Below are 26,628 nucleotides of genomic sequence, written 5' to 3'. Positions count from 1 at the left end.
GCCATGTATCATCAGATTTTGAGTGAAAACCTCCTTCCATCAGCAAGGGCATTGAAGATGAAACGTGGCTGGGTCTTTCAGCATGACAATGATCCCAAACACACCGCCCGGGTAACGAAGGAGTGGCTTCGTAAGAAGCATTTCAAGGTCCTGGAGTGGCCTAGCCAGTCTCCAGATCTCAACCCCATAGAAAATCTTTGGAGGGAGATGAAAGTCCGTGTTGCCCAGCGACAGCCCCAAAACATCACTGCTCTAGAGGAGAACTGCAAGGATGAATGGGCCAAAATACCAGCAACAGTGTGTGAAAACCTTGTGAAGACTTACAGAAAACGTATGACCTCTGTCATTGCCACCAAAGGGTATATAACAAAGTATTGAGATGAACTTTTGTTATTGACCAAATACTTTTTTCCCCACCATAATTTGCAAATAAATTCGTCAAAAATCAGACAATGTGATTTTCTGGATTTTTTTTTCTCATTTTGTCTGTCATACTTGAGGTATACCTATGATGAAAATTACAGGCCTCTCTCATCTTTTTAAGTGGGAGAACTTGCACAATTGGTGGCTGACTAAATATTTTTTTGCCCCACTGTATTATTATTTTATATACAGTATGTGTATATATATATATATATATATATATATATATATATATATATGTATAAATGTGTGCATGTATATATGTACAGTACTGTGCAAAAGTATTAGGCAGGTGTGAAAAAATGCTATAAACAAAGAATGCTTTCAGAAATATAAATAATGATTGTTATCAATTTACAAAATGCAAAGTGAGCGAACAAAAGAAAAATCTAAATCAAATCAATATTTGGTGTTCCTACCTTTTGCCTTCAAACCAACATCAATTCTTATAGGTACACTTGCACAAAGTCAGGGATTTTGTAGGATTCTAGTCAGGTGTATGATCAACCAATTATACCAAACAGGTGCTAATGATCATCAATGTCACACGTAGGTTGAAACACAGTCATTAAGTGAAACAGAAACAGCTGTGTAGGAGGCTTAAAACTGGGTGAGGAACAGCCAAACTCTGCTACCAAGGTGAGGTTGTGGAAGACAGTTTCATGTCATGGCAAGATTGAGCACAGCAACAAGACACAAGGTAGTTATACTGCATCAGCAAGGTCTCTCCCAGACAAAGATTTCAAAGCAGACTGGGGTTTCAAGATGTGCTGTTCAAGCTCTTTTGAAGAAGCACAAAGAAACGGGCAACGTTGAGGATTGTAGATGCAGTGGTCAGCCAAGGAAACTTAGTGCAGCAGATGAAAGACACATCAAGCTTATTACCCTTCGAAATCGAAGATGTCCAGCAGTGCCATCAGCTCAGAACTGGCAGAAACCAGTGGGACCCAGGTACACCCATCTACTGTCCGGAGAAGTCTGGCCAGAAGTGGTCTTCATGGAAGAGTTGCAGCCAAAAAGCCATACCTCCGACGTGGAAACAAGGCCAAACGATTCAAGTATGCACGAAAACATTGAAACTGGGGTGCAGAAAAATGGCAGCAGGTGCTCTGGACTGATGAGTCAAAATTTGAAATATTTGGCTGTAGCAGAAGGTAGTTTGTTCATCAAAGGACTGGAGAGCGGTACAATAATGAATGTCTGCAGGCAACAGTGAAGCATGGTGGAGGTTTCTTGAACGTTTGGGGTTGCGTTTCTGCAAATGGAGTTGGAGATTTGGTCAGGATTAATGGTGTTCTCAATGCTAAGAAATACAGGCAGAAACTTATCCATCATGCAATACCATCAGGGAGGCATATGATTGGCCCCAAATTTATTCTGCAGCAGGACAACGACCCCAAACATACAGCCAAAGTCATTAACAACTATCTTCAGCGTAAAGAAGAACAAGAAGTCCTGGAAGTGATGGTATGGCCCCCACAGAGTCCTGATCTCAACATCATCGAGTGTGTCTGGGATTACATGAAGAGACAGAAGGATGTGAGGAAGCCTACATCCACAGAAGATCTGTGGTGAGTTCTCCAAGATGTTTAGAACAACCTACCAGCCGAGTTCCCTCAAAAACTGTGTGCAAGTGTACCTACAAGAATTGATGCTGTTTTGAAGGCAAAGAAAGGGTGGTCACACCAAATATTGATTTGATTTAGATTTCTCTTTTGTTCATTCACTGCATTTTGTTGATTGATGAAAATAAATGATTAACACTTCCATTTTTGAAAGCATTCTTTGTTTACAGCATTTTTTCACACCTGCCTAAAACTTTTGCACAGTACTGTATATACAGTAGATCCATTTCACACTTGTTAAGGTTTTAAGAGGGACTATTACATGAGAAGACTGCTTTCTACAGTTATACAAATCAAACATGAAACATTATAGTTACATCAGAAAAAAGTGCCATCTGTGTGCTTTTGTAGCTGATAAAGTTTGTAGTAATTAAATAATTGTAAGGGTGCACGGTGGCACAGCAGTTAGCACTGTTTTCTCATGGATCCAGTACCCTAGGTTAAAATTTTGCACTTCCTTTCTGTCCACAGGGATTCTGCACATTCTCTCTGGGTCTAAGTGGGTTTTCACTTGGTATTCTTGCTTTTGTTTTTCTCACATGCAAAACTGGTTTCGTTTGCATACCGAGTATAGATGTGCATGATAAAGGGTCCTGCAATGGACGGACTACATGCCTGTCCTGTGCTGCCGAGATAAACTCCAGCTGCCATGGCTTTCAACTGGATTAAGTGGGATTGAAAATGATCTATTACATAAATGAATGATCTAACTATCACAAATGAATGACTTCTATACAAGTAAAGTTAAACAGAGATTCTGTAATACCTTCAGTGGTGGTTCAAAAGTGAAATGTACAGAAAAGAGCAAGTAGAAAAAAAAGTTTCATCTTAGTTTAAAATCTGCTCAAAAATATAATTTCCAAATTCTTAACCATATAATTCAAAACCTGTATAAGAATAGATAGATAGATAGATAGATAGATAGATAGATAGATAGATAGATAGATACTTTATTAATCCCATGGGGAAATTCACAGTATGAACAATATTACAAAGTAAATGCTAACTGCTTAGAATAATCTCGTATCTGTGTAGATTCTTCAGCACCAGTGTTATAACCCAGGTTCGACTCTCCCTTCCTACTGCATTGTAAACTAATGCTCTCATATTTAACAATGATGTTTAACTTTTTTGCTACTTTACTGATGTACCTATTGTTTACTGTATTTTCCACATCTATTATATATACCTGCTTTGCTTGATTTTTTTTTCTAGTAGTGCCTACTACCTACTATCAAACTTTGTGTAAAGACTTTATATTACGACATTTAAAAAAAAAATAAAAAATATTTACATAGAAATATACTGAATAATAAATGGTCAATTTCCTTTTATGATATGTGCAAGCATTCAACAAAAAGGAAAAAATGCATTACCTTCCAGAACAAAATGCTACAATGTCTGCAGAACTGCAATGTATCACCATACTGCTCCTTCTTTGGAAAGTATTTCTGAAGTGTGAAGTACATTAATTTCCAGTCCACAAGGCCCTTTTCTGATAAAACCAGATGCCTACAGAGCTAAAGCAACAAAATATATATAAAAAAAGTACATTGTCATAGCACAATTTAATCTAGAACAAATTCCTTTAAACAGCTAGGAAGAGTGAAAATACTTATGTTTTTATACTAAATTATGATTCATTTTTAAATTATATTAATTGGCTCAGAGGTGTTCCAAACTCCTGACAAACCTCTATGACTACACTCTCTCCTGATGGAGATTCAGGTATTATTTGGCATAGAGATACAGTTAAAAAATGTGCATAAAAAACAAAAGTCATACAGAAAAAAAAATTTAAAGCAAATAATTGTAAATCTTACCTGCTTTTCAGCAAAATGATAATGGCAAAGCTTTTTCCATAGTTGTCTGTCTTCACTGAGCATGTGCAAAGTTGATGTCACCTGACCCAGGTTAACAATATCCCAACCGTCAGAAAATTTGTACAAAATATTGTTTTGCATGTGGAGTGGAAGATCACTGAGTGTTACTCCATTGTTCACCTGCTGTAAACAAAACATCAGTTTCCATTTTTTTTAACATGACTCATTAAGTACATTTATTACATTTCTAATGGTACACTTCTTGCATGCACAGGGCAGATTCAGACCTTTGTAATGTTACTTTTTTTGTCATTTCCATACTAATGCAAGCTAGTGTATAAACATTTTCTTCACTTGAAAATATGTCAGTTTCAAAAGGTATTTTATTGTTCTGTTTCAAGTGACTAATGAGTTTTTAATGAGTATTATTTATAAGAGATAAGTACTCTGCAACATACATGTTCAAGACCAAGGTGGGACTAACATTTATGCATACAAGTTACTCCCTTTAACAAAATGTACTGTTCTTCTAACACAGATAACCATCAAATGCTTGACAGTTTTACCCCTTACCCAGCACAAGTGTCCAAAAAATGTGACAATTAGCCATGGTACCTTCGTGCCACATACACTAAACCACCTTTTTGTGTTTGCGCATGGTGTTCATCATGGGTTACCCATTAACATATACAGAACTCATTGCAATTCACCACAGTCATGTTTTTCCAGATTACAAAGTCATCGACTGGACAAATTGGCAAACAATGGAAAGATTAATCTGCAAATTCTTGAAACTCAAAGTCTACCTCCCAGGTTGTATTGTTAGGACTACTTTAAGGGACTGTAGTCATTCTGTACCAGAGGTTGCTGCAGTTGCCAAAGTGGTTGGGTTCAGAGAAGCATCAACTGTGATAAAATATGATGCGTAGTATAGAATGTACTGGGGTACACTATCTAATATATTTTTAGTCCCTTATTCACCATATACTATTTCTTCAATTAGCAATTTGTCATTTTTCACATACCCCAACTTACTCTCCAGAGAGCTCTGTGGTCTAAGCGCAAGGACAACTATTTGTAAAGCGCCTTTGGAGCAATTGCAGGTTAAAGGCCTTGCTCAGGAGCCCAACATAGTGGCACTCCTTCTGTTACTGCCAGGATTTGAACTGGCAACCCAGATCATTTCAAATTGGCATCAAAAGGGAGCAACTGAGTAACAGTGGAGTTGTAGACTGGAGAGGAGTGTTTACATATAAGGGTACAGCAGGACTGCACTTCACAATCTCTCCAGAAATGCCAAGGACAAAATGAATCTTTATCCAAAGACATTTCATTCTGGAATTTTCATAGTCCTGTTTTGGACACAGAACTTCGCAAAGAGGAAGGCTTGAAGGCATTCCCATTTGTGGTTTTCTAGGAGACATGCTGACAAGGTCTGGCTATTATGCAGCCTGGTAAAATAAAGCTAATAACTTCAGTGATTACAGATGAAGCTCCTCTACCTTTTGAACAAACTATTGTTATTTTCTTTCAAGTGTGACACATTAGGTAGCAGAAAGCTGTGTCTTAAACAACTCAATCTTCTGCTCTCCTAATCAGGTGCATGCTTGTGTGACATGATAATAAAACTGCAAAGTACTCTCTCTTCGAAAAGTAGAAAGACATAAGGCATGTACTGGACAGAAATGTGGAGTGCACATTTCAAAGGGTTAATGACTTTTGCATCATGAAATAGTAACATATTCTGAAAAGAACAGCAACAGCTATTACAATTACACAAACTCACATTTTTGTTTTTTTAAGTAATCCATATGGCATATAAGTAACTGAGGCTGCCTCAATGATCCAAGATACAGTCATATGTAAAAGTTTGGGAACCCCTCTTAATTCTTTGGATTTTTGTTGATCATTGGCTGAGCTTTCAAAGTAGCAACTTCCTTTTAATATATGACATGCCTTATGTAAACAGTAGTATTTCAGTAGTGACATTAAGTTTATTGGATTAACAGAAAATATGCAATATGCATCATAACTAAATTAAATTAGACAGGTGCATACATTTGGGCACCCCAGCAGACATATTACATCAATACTTAGTTGAGCCTCCTTTTGCAAATATAACAGCCTCTAGATGCCTCCTATAGCCTTTGATGAGTGTCTGGATTCTGGATGGAGGTATTTTTGACCATTCTTCCATACAAAATCTCTCCAGTTCAGTTAAATTTGATGGCTGCCGAGCATGGACAGCCTCCTTCAAATCATCCCATAGATTTTCGATGATATTCAAGTTGGGAGACTGTGACGGCCATTCCAGAACATTGTACTTCTCCCTCTGCATGAATGCCTTTGTAGATTTCAAACTGTGTTTTGGGTCATTGTCTTGTTGGAATATCCAACCCCTGCGTAACTTCAACTTTGTGACTGATGGTTGAATATTATCCTGAAGAATTTGTTGATATTGGGTTGAATTCATCCGACCCTCAATTTTAACAAGAGCCCCAGTCCCTGAACTAGCCACACGGCTCCACAGCATGATGGAACCTCCACCAAATTTGACAGTAGGTAGCAGGTGTTTTTCTTGGAATGTGGTGTTCTTCCACCATGCAAAGTGCTTTTTGTTATGACAAAATAACTCAATTTGTGTCTCATCACTCCAAAGCACTTTGTTCCAAAATGAATCTGGCTTGTCTAAATGATCATTTGCATACAACAAGCGACTCTGTTTGTGGCGCGAGTACAGAAAGGGCTTCTTTCTCATCACCCTGCCCTACAGATTGTTCTTTCTGCACATTGCGCTGAATTGTAGAACGATGTACAGATACACCATTTGCAGCAAGATGTTCTTGCAGGTCTCTGGAGGTAATCTGTGGGTTGTCTGTAAGCATTCTCACAATCCTGCGCATATGCCACTTCTGTATTTTTCTTGGTCTGCCAGACCTGGGTTTAATAGCAACTGTGCCTGTGGCCTTCCATTTCATGATTACAATCCTTACAGTTGAAACTGACAGTTTAAAACTCTGAGATAGCTTTTTGTAGCCTTCCCCTAAACCATGAGACTGAACAATCTTTGTTTGCATATCTTTTGAGAGTTCCTTTGAGGATCCAATGCTGTCACTCTTCAGAGGAGAGTCAAAGGGTAGCACAACTTGCAACTGACCACCTTAAATACCTTTTCTCATGATTGGACACACCTGTCTATGAAGTTCAAGGCTTAATGAGCTAATCCAACCAATTTGGTGTTGAAAGTAATCAGTATTGAGCAGTTACATGCATTCAAATCAGCAAAATTACAAAGGGACCCAAATTTTTGCACAACCAGGTTTTCACATTTGATTTAATTTCATACAACTAAAAACTGCTTCACTAAAAATCTTTGTTCGGAAAACACCCCAGTACTCAGATATTCCTAGGAAATGAAAGACATACCACTGTTATCTTTTTTGTTGAAAGTAGAGTAAATTATTATGCAGGCTGAGAGGGGTTCTCAAACTTTTTCATATGACTGTAGGACTGGGTGATAATACAATAACATTATTGTTACTGTGGAATAACTATTCAATAATCATGTGATGTGTGCTTTTTTTGATCATTTTTTTAGTCTATGAGGCTGCAGAATACAAACTGTTTTAACCCAATTCACTTTACACTGTAAAGCTTTGATTCTGCCCACATAATGACAGTATATGCCCCTGGATAAACAAAACTGTGAAAAAGAGGTTGTGTTATTTTACATGATGCGACAGCCAACAGATGGACAAATATGAAGAAAAAAAAAATTAGCCTAAGTAAGAGAAGACAATAAAAAGATCTGTCAGTTTAAGAAACAGAAAATATAGCACTTCTCAAATGAAGTTAATGGCACAAAAGACCATTGCTAAATTACTAAAGACAGCATCTATACTGAAAGCATTGGTGGAAAAGCGAACTGGTGAAATGCTGTCTGTGTCATAAATGGAGCAGATTATCGTACGTCACCTCAATCAAGCATTGCAGCAAGTATGACAGAAATGGCATCTTCTGCTCTCTTCCTTGCCCACCTCTTTCCAGCCCAGACAACCATAAACTCATTAATAATGATGTGCCACGCAAACGGACAGCCCCAGACCCAGGTAGAAATAACGGGTCCACTGGGACAAAAGATGTTTCATGTGGACAGACAGACATGGTAATCTCAGAAGGTAAATTTCTTATCATTTGCGAATGTGCCTTGAAAGACTTTAATTACTTTAATTTTACACAACAATCCTCTATGCTCTGTGTTGTAAAATATGTAGTTGGTATTCCATAAGAAAGTGGGTCTCTACTACAGTATACATGAGGAGACAGTTTGCACTGGATAACAGAAAGTCTCATCAACACCTACAGGAAATGTTATGTTAAATACTGCTAAAGGTAAATATGTTAAGTATAAGAATACTATGTCACTTTTCTATTTCTTTTGTTTGTTCATATGTATATTAATTTTTATTTATTTGTATAAAAAATACAAGTTTTGATGGACCCTTCTATGGATGTGTGCATTCTATTGCATTGCATTGTATTTTAATTGAAATTTCACACTTCAATTGATGAGTAACTACACCATTATTTACTGTATGTTGTAACAATTATCACTATTGTCCAAAAACATTTCATTTCTCATGTTAACGGTTTGAAGTTCTACTCCACTGTGGAATTTTCACAAATCACCCTTTCCTAGAGTAACTCTTTCCAGGCAAGTGGTGCCCGCGCACCCCTGCCACCTACTCCTCTCTGATAGTGTTTTAAACACAGCTGGTAATATTGCAAACCCTTGTACAGAGCAGCACAAAAAAAAAAAAAAAAAAAAAGTTACCTTGAAGTCAAATATATGACTTGCACCAGGATTTTGCAGCACTTTGCCAGAAGGACTTCAAAATCTAGATTTAAAGATTTATGCTTACTTATTTTGTTTATACTCACTAATATTCAGTTCTCTTAAGTTATTTGGTGCTGTGTATCATATGATAACACTAAGACTATTAATTTCTTCTGGGTTCAGAATACTATTCAAACTTAAGATTGCACTCACCCTTTCAGTCACAATGTTTAAATAAACATTAAGCCATAACACAACCATAACACTTCTTTTTTAACTTTACACTTTTTTAAAATAGGAAAATAAAGTAAATAAATACCTTAGGTATCTGTAGGTTATTTAGCTGTTGTTGCCAATTCAGTATTGTTTCCAAACGACAAATCCAAATATTGATGTTGCCCACTAACACAGATTTGCCCACTTCTCTGATGAGAATACAAAGAGTAGAACCCAGGTCTTGTAAGAGGTCTTTAATTAGTCTTGGGTTTTGCTGATCATCTAGAACTAAAACAGCCAAAAATTAAACTCTTACAAGTTTTCAAAATTATTGTTAATATTGGATTAGATAAGATTAGTTAAATTTTATTAACCCTAAGGAGAAATGTAGATGCTAACAGCAGCAGAAACATAAAAACAACAAAGATACAGACACGCAGGACAAATAATACAATCCATTAATCAAGGTGGCATTGTGGTAGTGCTACAGTCTCGCAGTAAAGAGATCATGAGTTCGTTTCTCGGGTGCTCCCTGCGTGGTAGCACTTTGAGTAGTGAAAAAAGTGCTACAAAAATATAATGAATTGATTTATTGATTATAATTATTAATAATAACTATATATTGTGCAGAAATTGCAAAATTAACTCAAAGACAATAGGAATCTAGTCTGAGACATCAGGAAGAAGCTCTGAATTGCCGATAGCAGTGGGCAGAAAAGATCGCCAGTGGTGCTTCTTAGCACACCACGGTGGAATAAGCCTGTGTCTAAAAGTGCTTCAAGAGAGCGTCTTCTGGCAGGGATGTGCAGCTACTGACTGGAAGGTTTCCAGTAGCTTGCTGCATATTATCAAGAGACTGGAGTCTCCTCAGGAAGTACACATATAGTGCCACTGTATTGTCAGACCAGCCCACTTTGCTGTATACGGGAACCCCCTGGTATCTGTAGCTCTGCACCACTTCTACATCCCCTCCTTTAAGGTGATTGGCCTCGGAAGGTATTGGCATGGGGGATGTATACTACCAACTCTTTTGTCTTGCTGATGTTAAGTTGTGGTGGTTCTCCCTGCACCGCAAGACAAAGTCTGATGCAGATCTCCTGTACTGTGACTCATCTCAATTATTAATGCAGCCAATGATGGAGGAGTCTTCTGAGAATTTCTGTAGGTTACAAGCACTGGTATTATACATGAAGTCCATTGTGTAGAGAGTGTGGGAGACAAGACAGTTCCCTGTGGTACTCCAGTATCACACACCACCATTTCTGACACACCGTCTCTAAGCCTCATAAACTGCTGTCTGTTGGTCAGGTAGTCCATAATGAAGGAGACTGGCGTGGTGGAGCTGTATCACGACTAGCTTCTCAAAGGTCTTCATGATGAAAGTAAGAGCACCTGACTTGAAGTCATTAGTGTCACTGGAGTGCTCTTTCTTTGGGACTGTGACTAGGGAATCCATTCCCGAAGGGGTTTATCCATTCCCGGGAATTCGGAAATCCCACATGTCATTCCCGGGTATCCTGGGCTCCCGGGAATGACACAGTGCACGGGCATCTCACATGTGAACGGTTTTAGAACGAGCAAGACTTATTTTTAATAAAACTACTGCAATATGTTGACACCAATAAAAGACTAACCTTAACTACAAGCAGTTCATGCTGTCATATAAGTACATGTATCTAGTTATTTGCGATAACAACAGCATAGAAAGCACAACGTGTCGAGCGTGTGGTCGTCCAGCCGAGAGCGCACCTTCGTGCAGAGTACGCCAGCCGCTGAGAAAGCACGCTCTGCCTCCACGGAAGTAGGCGGCACAGTCATCAAATACTGATACACTTGTTCTAAACAATGCCAGTGCTTGCCATTGCTCTGAAACACCGGCATTTCAGCTTTTACTGATGCATCCAGTTTCTTAGCAAAGATAATGCGGATGCAACAGACTGACGCATTGCAATTTCAAGTTCCTGTTCAAAGCTGTCAACAGCACAGACGTCAATGAACTCTGCCCCGTCCCGGCATTTGTGAGCTGCAGAGTGCAGACTCCTCCCAGTCCACTGTGCTCAGTCAGTGCAGCTGGTCTGTTGTTGACTGAATTAATCGGCAACACACTACACCGTGGGCCAAAAAACGGTACCACTTAATTATTTTCAACTATAACTCTGTTATTTCTTGATACACTTTTACACGCTATATATGTGAGCTTGGCCGTTCCCATTTTCCCGGGAATTACAGCAGTTTCATTCCCAGGAATGCGGGAATGAAAAATGTCCAAAGAGCCCGGGAATGGATTCCCTAACTGTGACAACACAGGATATTTTTCACAGCTGTAAAACCTCCTGTAAGCTCAAGGAAAAGAGAGAAACCAGGTGCTAAAGGACACCACAGAGCTGATTTCCCCCAGCTCTCTCCTCACCTGACCATCTGAAACGAACAGTCAAGAACGTGGAAGGAAGTTGGAGACCACAGGTGTAGGGGAAGTCGTGCTGAGTAGAGGTAACAGTTGGGATTCCGGAACCTCCACAGCTTACACAGACGCTAGCAGTGTTACGGGAGAGCTAGATTGACAAGAATGAGTCAATCCTGTTGAACACTGCAAAAAATGAAATCTTAACAATCCAGACAATCTTGAAAAGAAATAATAGATCTTGTTTTTTTATTTTAAGAATAACTGACTTGAGTAGATTTGTATGTGTAAGATATATAATCTCATTTTTAGAAAATTTAACAAGTTAAACTTTCTCACTATATTGGCAGATAATTTTGCTTGATTCTAATACCTTTTTCTTGTTTTTTATTTATTTTTTCAGACTGATTTTTTGCAGTGAAGTATACTGGTTCAGTTCATTAGATCTTTTCTTGTTTCCTTCCTCTACAGGTTTTATTTACAGCCTGCTTGCAGCTAGTGATAGTACTCATCCAGTACTCATCCAGTTCCACACTTCCTTCACATTGATCGGCTGTAACTTGTGCTGAAGTTTGTCTCTGTAGTTTGCACTACCCACACAGAGCTAATTCCTCAGCTTTGACTGCACCTGCTTGATTTCCTTCTTATCTCCAGTCCTAAAGAAAGACTCTCTTATCATTCAGTAGGGCTTTTAGGTATTTTGTGAACCATGGTTTGTTGGTGAGAAAACAGTGCACTGCCTTAGTGGGAAACAGTTTCTCTACACAAAACTTGATGTAGTCTGTATATAGTGGCTGAGTTCCTCAATGTCCTCATTGTGGAAGTAAAATGCCACCACAACAGCATGTGAAAACTCTCTTGGTATATAACACTAATTATCACTAGAATCCCTGGAGCCTGCGAAAATATTCATGCAAAAAATGCCAGGCCACCTTAATTTTACTCGCACCTCCTCATCACTGCGTTAATTGTGCACCAATATCGTCTTTGTTTTGCAATTGTGTCAATCAGCCGCAGGCAGGCAGCCTACTATCCCATCCCCCACCAAGGAAACTGAAGTCAGACACAAAATACTCACAGCTGAAGTCTTTATCTGGGAGTGAGGTGTCTGGAATTGTATAGGAAAATAATTTGTTCTTATTTGAAATAGATATATATCACACACTGACTGCAACATGTAAACTGAACAGTTTCTCTTTCTTTATTCTTTTATTCTTGAATAAAACCACACTTGTTTTGTTATACCTTTTGTGGAAGTGTTTATTTGCTATTTGGACTTCAGTCTTCATACATTAGATACTTCATGTGAACATTTTATTACTATAACCATATGAAAAACTTTTCTGTTTTAGTTATGTGTTCAACATTTCTTGTCTCGCATTTCCTGTCATCCTACATTTACACAGATCATTGTAGACACAAAAAACACATGGAATGTATGTATTTCAAATAGTGCTATATTATTTTCCTATACAATTCCAGTTGTGAGAATTTTGTGTCTGACTTCAGCTGCCTTGCTAAGGGGGATGGGTGAGAAGGCTGTCTGCCTGTGGCCAACAGACACATTTCCAAAACAAAGGCGATATCGGTGCGCAATTAACGCAGTAATGAGGAGGTGCGATTAAAATGAAGGTGGCCTGGCATTACAAATATTTTCGCAGGCTTCAGGGATTGTAGTGTTAAAAGATACAGTATAAAATATATGTTCCATGCATCACATGATATGGACTTAATTGCATACAAATTATTAAGAACATGTCCACTAATAATCATTAACTTGTAAAACAGATGTGCTAAATGCATACTACCACTTGTTGCACTGTTAAAATAAATATTATCAGGACCGGAGTAGCTAAACTTCAATCTTTGGTTTTATTACTTCAAGATAAAACTCTTGCTGATGTTGTCCACTAACATAGATTCACATATTTCTCTGAGAAGTACACAAAGAGTAGAACCTAGTTTTTCTCAACATTCAAGTAAATTAGGTTCTTGAAACCCAAATGAAAGAGAGAGAGGGATTAGGAGCTGGTGCTGACTGCCTTATAAATACTTTAGTTAAAAAAAAATATATATATATATACAATCTCAAAGCAGTTGTAGAACTGATACATAAAAATGTGCATAAGGGGTAAAGAGGAGTAAAATATGTGGATACACATTAAAGATGATTTGTAAGACAATGCTGTACCCAAAGCCACTTTGTATTTATAAATGCTTAAACTGTTATCTGGTAAATTATTAAAAATGAAATGCACTGTAAGAAAAATTTAAATACCAAAAAATTTTAAATACTGGCACTCCGTTCATGATTGGTTCCCACCTTTTACATTGTCCACAAAGGCGTTGGCTTCCAGTAACTATGACTGAGTAAGTGGGTCAGAAAATGGGTGAAAATTGGCAGGATAATTTATTTATAATATTACAATTTCTGACTTTAAAATATTTTTTTATTCATTTTCTCATTAATAATCAATGTTTTAAGTTTTTACATAATTGAACATAAAAGCTTACCTTTCCGAACTATTTTTTCCAAAATATTAAAATAGTTTTTTTGGGCAGCTCCGCTCAGGGATGTCAACTGGGATTTTGCTATGAGCTGTAAAAGCTGAAAAAGGGAACACATGAAAAAGCAGAAGATTGCTATCTTTAAATAAATATAAAAAAATATGTAAACTAAGTAGAAAGTTATATTGTATATGACGTGCTATTATATTAATACACACTGAAATGTTCTGCATAGCCTTCCCAATGACACCCACCCAAACTCGATAGGTCTTACTGAAATCCCAACCTACATCAACAGTTTTCACCTTTTTCTAAGGAGCAACCACATCAGCTGAAAAATATAAATACTCCAGCATATCTCCTGTCTACTCTTCAGTCTCTTCTCAGTGGGCCATACCTGTTAAAACATCCATTGGTGACTCCCAAACAATAGTCTTACACAAAAATACACAAACAGCTTCAACTGGCTTGTCTCAGTTTAGAGTATACACTCCACATATGGATTATATCACGATTCATCCTACTACAAAGTTTCCCTCACAACCCATATAGAAATCTAATTTTGGGTCTTGCACTGTTTGCACCCTCCCAATGTTGTTTTGTCCCCACAACCCACATTTCGTCATCAAAAGGTATTAGGAGAACATACTCAAATGGGGCTAAAAAAGTACCATCACTCACAAATATGCCACAGCAACTGTTATATTCTACGTTACAAAACGGTCCAATAACATCAATGAATATCACAAACATTAGTGGATACAAAAGGCCAATATTAAAATTACTTAACTTTATATCAGATATGCAAATATAACTCTTGCATTGCTAACAACAAAAGTGAAATTAGAGCTATATAATTTAACTCAAAACAAGGACTAGCTGTGGATGGGGATTAAGTCTATAACTGACCACAATATTACAGTCACACACCTGCCATTTTTAGGGTAGTCATTAGACATTAGTCATTAGAATTTCCCATTGGGATTAATAAAGTATCTATCTATCTATCTATCTATCTAGACATACTGAACATGTTTGTATAATACATAAGCATAATCACATTTTTGCAGTTAAGCAGAATATAGCCATTGTGGAAAATAATATAGAAAAGAATGCACATTCCTGGTGAACAAAATTCTAACTATGGCTACAAACGTACTCAAGCCCATTTTGAACACATTGATTGCTTGCCCTTCTGCAGTATGGAACCCTGTACTATCCATTGGGAAGCATGCGGAGACAGGAAAAGAAACTTAACGTTTGTCTTGTGGTACAGCAAGAACAACCCGGTTAACATACAACTAAAGGCACAAACCTTACTTTCTGAGAGAATAGATGTGACAATGTGTGGACATCTAATGTAGATTTCAGTGTGAGAACACAATTCTCATGGTCAGATGATAATAAATGTAGTTTACTCTCATGGCATTAATATCTTTTATAAAGCAGCATTAAAGGTGTACAGACCTTTAACAAAACACGCCTTTTACATACATATTTTTTAAACATTTAAAATGAAAGAATAAAATTAATACAACTTAAAAACTACAAAGTCTGCCAAATTTACCTGATGAATTAAAAATACTAGGCAGTTGCAATGAACCCAAAGCATAGAGTTACAAACTCTGTGTTTTGCCACTGAGATTAATGAGCAAAGAACACTTCCCCATTTAAAAGTTATGTTTCTTTTATTCCCTAGAAATTAGTGTTAGTAAGGTTAGGCAACTACTACGCTTCACTGAATAGCCACACTACATTAAAATGTCTCTCATTTATTACTAGTGTCTTAGTTTCTGTTTACTCGTTGTCCTAGCATTAGAAACCGTCAGTATTTTTTACATTTTGACTAACAAACCAGTCAGTTAAAGCATCTGTCCATTTTCTGTATAGTTTACGGTCATGGAAGGAACCTTACAAGCATCCACAGTTATGCATATAGGACTTTGGAATGTAAAAGGACTGGAAACACAGAGTTGCAGCAAGAAATACTGAGGCAAGATTCAAACTAATCAGCTACTTGGTTTATCAACACTGGCGATTGCTCCATTTGTTAATACCAAAATAAAGCACAAGTTCGCTTTGCAATTTACGAAGATCAACGTCAGACTATTGAAGAGATTTCTGAATTGACCTGTGTGTCTTGGAGTTCTTGCCACCTTCCCTACTCGTCTGATCTTGCTCAGTGTGACTTTTTCTTGTTCTCACATATGAAAAATGAACTCAGAGGAAAGGGTTTTTGTACCGTGGAGGAAGTCAAAGAAAAATCACTGCAGGCATTGGACAACATTCCTCTTCAGCAATTCCAAAAATGTTTCCATCAGTGGGAAAACCATTGGGACAAGTGTGTTCATTCACAGGGAGAATACTTTGAAGGAAACTAAAGTTTCAGTAAGTACAACTAATTAAACCAAATCCCCACCCCCACCCCCAATTACGGTCACTTTTGGGTAGGTACCCCCTAGTACTTCAGTCACATAATGTAGACATGAAAACACTTTTATTCATAGTTCCCCCACTTCAGGACACCGTAATGTTTGGGACGACTAGCATCACATTTATTTGTGATTACTCAGGTCTGTATCACTGCTTCATTCGTGCAGGCATAAGACACCTAGGATTGCTTCTACCCTTTGGAAACTATAGTTGCCATTGTTCAATACAAGGACAAAAGTTGTGCCAATGAAAGTCAAAGAAGTCATTATGAGGCTTTAAAATAAGAATAAATCCTTTAGAGACACTGGTAAAACCTGCGGATTACCAAAATCCAGTGTCAGGAATGTCATTAAGAAGAAAGAACACAGGGGGTGAGCTCAGTAATCGGAAGGGGTCTGGTAGGGCAAGGAAGACTTCAACTGTTGATGATAAAAGAATCCTCACTATGGTTTGAAAAACTCCAAATGCCTGTACGACAGAACAGAAACACTCCTCACGAAGCAGATATGTATGTGTCAGATACTACCATCTGCAAAAGACTTCATGAACAGAAATGCAAAGGCTACACTTCAAGATTCAAACCACTAGTTGGCCACAAAAATAGGATGGCCAGATTACTTTGCAAAAAAGTACTTAAAAGAGCCTGCAGAATTCTGGAAAAAGGGTTTGTGGACAGACAAGACAAAGATGAACCTGAACCAGAGTAATGGCAAGAGCAAATTGTGAGGACAAAGATTAGCTGCCCAGGATCCAAAGCATTCCACCTCATCTATTAATCATGGTGGGGTGGGGGGAGAGTTATGGCTTGGGCATGTATACTGGCACACTTAACTTCATTGATGATGTAACTGTTGAGGTGTACAGAAACATCTCATCTGATCAACCTCCAAACTCATTGGATGGCTCTTCATCCTACAACAAGATAATGATCCCAAGGAAACGCAGGAGTTTTTCAAAGCTAAACTTGGCTCCATTTTGAGGCCTCACAGAGCATCACCAGAGAAGATACTCAGCACCTGCATAGAAGGGATATGCAACAACATACTAAATATGACTACTTTAATGTATGTGCATCCCATTGCTATATCTTAAACATTATCAGGGCTCCAGACTGTGACTAAAATGGTTGCAAATGCATCTAAAAACAGGCTTTGTCAATTTTCATTTGTACTTAAGAGTATCAATTATTTCATTCACCAGGGGTGAACTAACTATACTGTAACAGATGCAAAAGAACATTTCTTTATTTTATTTATAAATACTTTATTTTTCAGCCATTAACATATGTGTCAGTATGGGCTCCCCTTTGAATATCTGTGAGCCGCATAAATGCTGGTTTATACACTTCACGCATCTGTGTTGGGGCGAGGAATACACAGCAAAAACAACATTAAATGTGCTAAAAATTCTGATTAAAAGCCAATTCTGAGACAAGTCCTACAACAGTTTGAGGGAAGCATTTGTGACAATGCAGGTCCGCTCCATGCTCCCATCCGACTGCTGGGAGCCCTGAACACAACACCGTCGGTAATGTCACATAGATGAGCTGACATATGAGGACAATTCTCAAATGAAGCCAAGGGATATTTCCAAAAGTGCCAATGTGCTTTTATTTCAAAACAACTAACAGTGTCCAAACAAAAAGTGCAGTGCATCACAGTTTCAATAAATATTCCATAAAAACAGTGCAAAGTGGGTATAAAAACAATTACCAATAAATAAATCCATTAAAATCCGAGGTTAAAATCAGAAGTTAAAATGCAGTCTCTCATATTACGATCTCAGCCCACCTCCGTCTCTCATTCTCCCCGGCTCACCCATTGCTCCCGCAGCCGGCAGAGACCCAACAGCCACAAGCTCCTTTCGGCCGACCTCCGTCTTGGCTTCCTTAAGGACATCACTGCCAGACAGTCAGAGGTCGGCTCTCCTCCCTTCATCCTTTGCACTCACGCAGTCGCTCTTTAGATCCCTCGGGAGGACACCTGCCTTGCTCACCCCACTCCAACAGAACATTCAGTAGGGTGAACTAGCCCCTAGAGTGCTACCAACAAACATTCCTTTGTGGGGCCCCAGGTAATGCTGTCTCCTCCTTATAGGTGGCCGGATCATATGTTCCACGACTGCTTTTCCTGTCCTTAAACCTCCTTTTCCTGTTCTTTGATTTTCACCTCGATCGATCTATCCATCCCCCTTTCCTGGTGCCGACACGTATATATACACATCCCCCACGCCTCCGTGGGCACAGCGCCTTAATCATGCGCCGCAGGAAGCCAATGAAGCAATTGAGGATGATCACACCCATACGTGCAGGTGCGACTCACTCCAACTACCTCATTAACTCCCAGCGGTCGTGCAATCGCGCCCACGGAGAACGAAACGGCTATACGGATTTAAAACCTTGCCTTTTTTTTTTGAAGCCACGGACCCGCTATACCACAGTCTTACTGACAAAAGAGCTTTATTGCACATATTTTCACAGTATTCTACATCTTAATGCTTGTTCTGCCTATTTCAGCAGCTCAATATGAATGTGGCTTTTCAGTACAGAGCAGAATAAAATCAAAAGTGTGAAACTCAATGTCTCAACCTTTAGTCACAATCAGCAAAGAAGGCCCATCACTTAACCAGTTTCCTAAGACCTGTGTAAAATGCTGGCTCACTTCAAACAAGACTAAAAGAAGACCAATTTACACAGGATTGCCCTCTGACACCAATACTCTGATGGTCAATGATACAGACTCAGAGCCCAAGTATAGTTCTTAATGATAGTAAACATATTTCTTAATGATAGTACATAGTCTGAAAGTTACCCAAATCATCAAAACAGACATAAAAGCTCTAGGGAAGGATGCACTGCACAGGAGAAGGAAAAGAATTATGTGCACACACATGGAGGTTAGAAAGGTAAGGGACTGTAACATTAATATTCTACACATTTGATTGTTTGGCACCTTAATCAAACCCGTCGACTCCTATTTTTTTTTCTTTTAGGAGCCAATAGTTCCTTATGGTGATATTTTTTGTTTGGAGCACGGATTATGCAGTACTGAAATGGTGTGGACCATGTACAAAAAGTGCTATCATCTCTATGTGGTGTGACGGCAATGTATGCAAATACCCTTAAATTAAAAGTCTGCAATGTGCACTTTAGTCATGTCTGAATTGTTTGATTTATAATTTTAAACTGTGGAGTAGAGGGATAAAATCAAGGAAAAAAATGTGTATTTACATTATGGAGGGCACTGTGTTAGCAGCATGAAGACAGCAATTCATTTTGATGACAAACCTCAGATTTGTCGACGCTGATACATGCAACACTCATTATTCATGGCCACATTTTCTCTGCATTGTGCCAAATTAAGTTGATGTTTTGGATACATCTCATGAATAATAACCTGTAATTACACCTAATCTACTCTAGTCAGCGTAAGAAAGATAATTAATATAATCATTTGCTAGTTATGAAACTAACTAAATACTATGAAAGTATTTTATTTAGAAATCTGATCAAATAAATTGTATTTTTAAATATTAATTAAGCAGAGTTAAGAGTCTGGTTTTGTTCTTAGTAGGCCCCAACCAAAAACACTGAGGTCCAATATATCAGGCCGAATGGGGGTCTGTACCAATGTACCAGTAGAACCTTCACCGATATTACGGCTAGAGCTGCAACAACTAATAGGCATTACCGATTATAATCGATTAGAAACGTTGGCAATGATCACTTTCATCAATTAGTTAATTACGTCATTAGGACAAGTATGTGGTGCCTCCCAATTGCGTCACTAGTTCATTCAGTTGTGAACACATTTGAAAAAAGGTAGACGGTAAGCAAGAGGCAGAAAAGACAACCCAGATGTTAAAAGCATTTTACTCTGAATGCACACAAAAAAAGGTTGGGAATTGTAAAATATGTAGATCTGATCTCATATGGCACAAGAGCACAAATATTTGAGCAGGAAACATATGGTTACAGGCTCTGTGGAGGAGGAAGACTTGCCATCATCCCAGTAAGCTGAATGTTACTTCAGCATTATGTGATAGAAATACAAAATGCAGTGTTTGCTAGGCTAAGCATAACGACATGAATTTTAGTTTGAAGTGAGGAATAATTGAAGTGAATCCTACAGCACATCAACCGCGAGTGAAAGGTGTATCACTCATTCCAACCCAAAAGGCAGGAACAAGGTGGGAAAATAAACACTTTTGCAGAGGTATAATGAAACAAGTGTGCTTTTATTCAAGAATAAAACTGAATAATAAAAAATTCAAGTGACAACAAAAAATACTAAGAAGACATGATTCACCAGCGTTTGTGTGTTTGGTTATACCCCTTCAGCAATATCTTTTACAGGTTGAAAAACTTTATACCGGCTGTTACAAAGCGTAAATGCCATATGGTAGTCTGATAGCGGTCACAGGACATTGTATTTTTGGTTGTCGGTACAACAAATAGTTCTGAGCAGGAGTCAGCCACAGCACCAACTGTGAGTATTGCTGCTCTTGTGAAATGAATGGAGATAAACGGCATCAACTCAGAGAGGGAGAGGCAAGTTCGTTGTACCATGTGAACGTTACTGACAGAATAAAAATGAATAATAAAAAAAAAAAAAAACAAGCGCTAAATTTTACAAGTAGCCAAAATTTGCATCAGGTGTTACAGACTCAAATCAAATGTATGTTTTTATTATATTATAGTAATAATAATAGCAGCAGCTCAATACTCGGAGCACCGAGACTCAAACCCGGTACCTTTGGGTTATAAGGCAGCAGTTCTTACCTCTGCGCCATTCGAGAACTTTTCCCGTACTAGCATAGCAACCCTAGTCAATAAAATGCATGTTAACCTGTGCTCTTTGTTGATTTCACTGCATGTTTTCATATCACAGACTATTAAGTCTTTGTCCAATACAATAACTGAAATTATTAAAACTATTAACTTTCAAAATTGCCCTCAAATAGCTGTGAGTTTAGTTGAAGTTGTCAAACAAAGGAAAGTTTCTCCATGTACATCAAAGAACACCCTGCCTTATACATTCTGTAAGATGTAATGTGTAAAGAAAATCTGTTTTTAAGTGGCCATAATTACATATTGACTGTTCCTTCCTAAACTTTTATAAGCTGTGAGAAAAGCTGTCAAACCAGTTATGTGACTCATCTGCTTGCAAGTGTTGAGACTGCTAAAGTTCATCTAGCCACATAGCTTCAAAACTAAGATAGAAAGCTCAGACTCTATTTTAATCACAAAATGTAGTAAATAATTATGTTGTTCATTATTTGTGAGAAGACAATGATAAATACATTTTGTCTTTAGATATTTTATATTTATGGGTGGTAAGCTAGTGAAGTGATTAGCAGTGCCACTTCACAGACTCAAATTGCACTGATGGTAGACTACAGTATCTACACATTCTTTCACTGCAGCTACTCCCGTGTTTTTTCCACATCCTCAAAGATGCACATTTTAGATTGAATAGATTGTGAGTGAGTGCAGATGTATGTGTGTGTGGACCCTGTGATGGGCTGGTGTTCCTGTTTTGAGCGCAGTCCAGCTGGACAGGTCCCAGCCCCTGTCAACCTGAGTTGTATTAAGCAGATCTCACAGATTAGGTCATTCTAATTAAGTAAAGTTATATTATTTCACTGGAATTACGATTCAGCTTGTTTTCAAGGGGGGATCTTGTATTTTCTTTAAATCCATCAGAAAACAGAGTTAAAAAAAATATTATGTACTACTATAGTATTCCATATTTATGAACAACCAATGTTTTTCTCCTTAATTTAAAAAAAAAAAACTGTTCTGCTAAAATCTGCAGATTTTGCTTTTTTGTTTTCTACAAATGACTATTTGTGTCTAAGTATTTCAAACAGTCACTGGTTCAGGCAGTTTGTAGAAATTTCACAACTTATTTTGTCACATTTACTGTGGTATTTTATAAAATTTCAGCAGGTAAAAAAAAATTATATTCCAGTCTTTCTAATGTTTGGATTTCTCCACTACAAATTGTCATTGGTGGATTGGAAATATGGAGTCTTTCACTTGTTCACTTGGAAACAGAGAAATAGATAATGGGAGTTAAAGGACAGTAAATCTCATATTTCAGAATGTCTCAGACAGCCAAGAAAAGATGAACAAATTGCACATGTATTACTAGGGGGTGGAAGGAATATGTGTTCTGTACAAAAAACTGTGCTTCACCAAAAGGCGGTATAATGGGGGAACTTGATTCCATGCAGTTCCTCTGGTTATTAATTGAGGTTTCTTAATTTACAACTTTTAACAGTCCCTATTACTCACATAAATGCTAGAGTACTGTCATATCCTGCTACTTTTGGAAGTTGTTTTTTTACTTTGCACAGATAAATTAGCATGTCACTACAGTTACGTAATTCAACTTGCACTTATTCTGTAGCTCTTCTTCGATGCTTGTCATTTACAATTTCTCAAATATACCTTAAGATACTCCCAATATCTATCACTAATGATTTTTTTGTTTTTGTTGTACTGCTAAGTTCGAGTCTACAGCTGTACTGTAATCTTGTTTGCTCTGTACAGTGCCACATGAAGATACCTGATAGATAGCGCTATATAAAAGAAGGGATTATACACGGAGAGTTGCCTTAATGGATTATTTTGTGGTTAGACTGCAATTGTCTGCGCCACTGTCCTTTTGACAACCACTGGAAAATATAAAGATCTTTATCGTTCAGAAAATGTTTCTGTTTTAATTCTGAAGTCTCCGTGATGAAGATTTTTTTTTTTTTTTACTCTAATTTTGATAAACTGTTTTCAGAATCCCATTCATTTAAAATTGTCAGTTTTACTTATTTAATACAGAAAACGGAGTTACTGATGAAAATATAATGAAAAAAAAAATTGATGACTGCTTTTGTGCTCCACTCCTTTCAGGCTAACATAGATTTATTAACACCAACTTCAAACAGACAACTGAGCCCTCATTTATTATTTGCCATATCAGCATTATGCTCCATAATATAACAGTTAATACAACTTTCCAAATAAGAAAAGCATTTCCTCTTTATCAAGCTCTTTACAAGATAATTTAATATTCTTTCATCAGCCATATCTGATATTCGATCACATTTGTATAACGGACCAGTGTACAGTAACTCGTACACTAAAACAAAGAAAAAAAATGTAAAGATATTCTCTAATGCAAAGTCTTACTTTAACAACATAGTTGAACCTTCGCACATCTTGTATGGCGCTGGAGAAATCCAAACGATTGAACGCTTCCCCTAATGTGCAATAACCATGTCTCTGAAATCAATAAACAATCAGACATGAAATCTTAAAAACAGATGTGGGTTAGGCTGTGATTTTTTTATTAGTTATTTCATTTGTTTACTTACTTCTCTGGTACTTTCCTTCTGAACATAAATCCATTTTTCTTGAAAGAAAACTTGAAATAAAGCAGAATCAAAATATATCAAGCTTTTTTTCCAAAAGAAAGAGTGTGAAGTATTAATACAATTATTCTGCAACAGGAAAGAGGAAGTCAACTATACTTGTAGTCACTTAAGTTAATATTTCTGGTGACATCATAGACGTCCTTACAAATTTGACAATTAATTGAGGTATGAGGTATTTTTGTGTGGTAATTCACAGTAAGGCATGATCTAAAGAAAACATCCTACTAATCCTAAATGATTAGTCTAAACCCTTATAGATATTGCTTTTAGACAATAATATATTTTATTTCATTCAACTAAAATGTAAAAATTTTAACATAGAGAGGAATATCTCTATATAGTTAAACAGCAGGCACTAAAATGCAGAGGCATCTTCTGCTCTAGAACTGTAAACCTTAAAAAAAACTTGTGTTGTACAGAAATGTTATAGCACATACACTAACAAAAATCAAACTCTGAGAAAGGATAGAGATAAAGACTGCAAAAGGTAAAAGACTGTAATATCTAAGCATGTGTACATAAAAATATGCTTACACTGTGATTTTGTATTATTGTTGAAGTGGTCCTTTTTTCGTTTTTTGGCTTCAATTTTGCAATCTTCAGCAGAAAACAAATTTTCTTTATTTTCAACTTGCAGCCTGCCACAAAATAATGAAAAGTAATTTCACTCAAGTATCATACTAACAACAGATTACAGTTTGGCAACGCTGCTATTGCATAAAATGACAAATGCAAAAAGATGCTATTTATTTCTGCAAATACTGAAATACTGAATAGAAACATTTATAATGTGATGTGTTCTTGGTGCGACACAGTTCTCATACACACCCATGATAATATACTATAAAATAATGTTTATACAGAGATTAAAAGCTGCCAGCCTCAAATTGTTGTGATTGTATTAAATGTAATAAGCATGCTGGTATGGCCAAGAAATGCTCAGTATGCCTGAAGCGCACACTATCACATGTCTGTATTTGAATTTTTCAAGAAGGATGCTGACATTTATTCAAGTGTTCAACTTGCAAATGGAAATGTCTGCTTAGGTACTAGCTGTGTCATATAATTGGTAAGGCATGTTAAAGGTCAACCAAATTAGCCCAATACTTGCCCACACCGCATCAACCATGAAGTGGAAACTGCTTCTATGTAGGGAAATAACAAACCATATTATATCTAGATCTATAAGACTCAAGTAGGCTCACAGTTTCTGTTTAAAGAGAATGTCCTATAGAAATAAATTAGCTAGGTAGCTAATGCTACCCAGCCTACTTCTGAGCAATTTAACAAAACACAGACAAAATTGTCCAGGATAGCATTAAAGTTACTAATGGCAACATGTGCAGCTGTGAATCACTTTTCACTCTGGAAAACTTTAAAACCACTACCCCAATCTACTTTTTAAGTTAGAAGGTAGAACTGATGTCAGTAAGGTGTGAAGTTGTGCTTGCTGGGAAAAGGATGTGCAAACCACTAGAATGGTTCTCAGCAAGTGAAAATCCCATATAAGACCACAGTGCCATTAGATAAGGCCCTGGACAAGGCAATTAGAAGCTGCAGGAGGGCATTAAGATCTGCAAAGTTACTGGGTTACTTGGTAGGGCAAAAAGGCAGAGGCACCAATTCTGAAATCAGATTGAAACAGTCTGGTGAGAAACATGCAATGTTCTTCCAAAATGCTAGGTGTGAAGTGACCCAAAAGGTCACTTGGTGAAAGGTGAAAGAGATTCCCAACTTTGTATATAGAGCACGGCTAGGCAAACTTTTTTGACAATGGGCCAAATTGTCAGACCTAGATTGTCAATATACAGTGGCCAATATGTTAAATCTAGGTGTGATTATGAACCCAAGCAATACAGTGCATATATTAATGACAAATATTAATTTTAAAAATTGTTGCTCCAAGCAGGGACTGCATTCTGAAACGTTTTAGTAAAAGCTATTAAGAGCAATGCTTAAACATCAGTAATCACAAAGAGAGTAAAGTGACTTCATTATGATATTGTTCTGTTCATTAACATGAAACTGCTTACTTCTGTACAAATGTTTTATATCAACTGATTCTATATTTGCTTTTAGCAATTTTCATTTGTAAAAAGACCTGCACACTCCTGAAGGTTTATAATATGGAAATGTCTTTTTCTTCAAGAAAACAAAGCATATATTTAAGGAAGTCCTAGAAAAGTTACAGAATACTTGTGAAGATAATTTTTTTGTACAATATTGAGAATGACACGTTTTCTGATGGAATGAATGCTTGATTTGCAATTACTGCTTACAGCAGGGGTGCCCATACTTTTTCAGCTTGAGAGCTACTTCTAAAATGACCAGGTCAAAATGATCTACCTACATTAAAAATGCTAATTTTATATATATATATATTATATATATATATATATATATATATATATATTATATATATATATATTAGAGTATACTTTATATATAAAATGCATGTTGGCGTACCTTGCATAACTGCATGAACCCTTATGGCACAATAACATTTATGATCACTACTTTACTCTCTGATGATTTGCACTAAATGGAGTCAGCAAGGGTTGCACAGTCCAGACAGTAGCTGCTGGTAGCCAGTCTCAAGCAGGCTTTCAAATGATCATCAGTCATGGTGGAATAGTATTTGGACTTAATAATCTTCATGTGGGAAAAGGACTGACTCACATAAATAAGTAGAGCCAAATAATGCAGTCAAGGAGGTAGCACATTTCCTTATGTTTGGGTACTTTTCCTCTGTGAGTAAGTTCCAAAACTGTCCATAAGCCCTGGACTTCAGCTGAATGTCAGCCTGTAGTGTCAAAATCTCATCCTACACTGTAGACAAGTTTTAGGTGAAACAGTGTTACAATTTTTAATGTGAGTGAATCAACCTCAACATCTTCCCTGAAAGGATAGCACATAAATGTAATGATT

The 26,628-nt window shown here is 37.2% G+C and overlaps 1 protein-coding gene across 3 annotated transcripts in view; it reads right to left on the bottom strand.

Annotated features, from left to right (window-relative positions):
* Positions 1 to 26,628, bottom strand: part of fbxo25 (F-box protein 25) — a 59,583-nt gene that overhangs the window by 8,835 nt on the left and 24,120 nt on the right. For all 3 annotated transcript variants that reach the window (XM_028797758.2, XM_028797757.2, XM_028797760.2), the window contains exons 3-9: positions 24,235 to 24,338; positions 23,641 to 23,690; positions 23,456 to 23,548; positions 13,840 to 13,933; positions 9,028 to 9,212; positions 3,872 to 4,054; positions 3,425 to 3,568 (exon numbers count right to left, since the gene is read on the bottom strand). In XM_028797758.2, the coding sequence (XP_028653591.1) occupies positions 3,425 to 3,568; positions 3,872 to 4,054; positions 9,028 to 9,212; positions 13,840 to 13,933; positions 23,456 to 23,548; positions 23,641 to 23,690; positions 24,235 to 24,338 (853 nt within the window). The remainder of the gene's footprint in view (positions 1 to 3,424; positions 3,569 to 3,871; positions 4,055 to 9,027; positions 9,213 to 13,839; positions 13,934 to 23,455; positions 23,549 to 23,640; positions 23,691 to 24,234; positions 24,339 to 26,628) is intronic.

Source organism: Erpetoichthys calabaricus, chromosome 3, assembly GCF_900747795.2.
Source record: "Erpetoichthys calabaricus chromosome 3, fErpCal1.3, whole genome shotgun sequence".
NCBI classification, from domain to species: domain Eukaryota; kingdom Metazoa; phylum Chordata; class Cladistia; order Polypteriformes; family Polypteridae; genus Erpetoichthys; species Erpetoichthys calabaricus.
The sequence above is the reverse complement of the archived record's forward strand: the minus strand, read 5'-3'. Positions and strand labels throughout refer to the sequence as shown.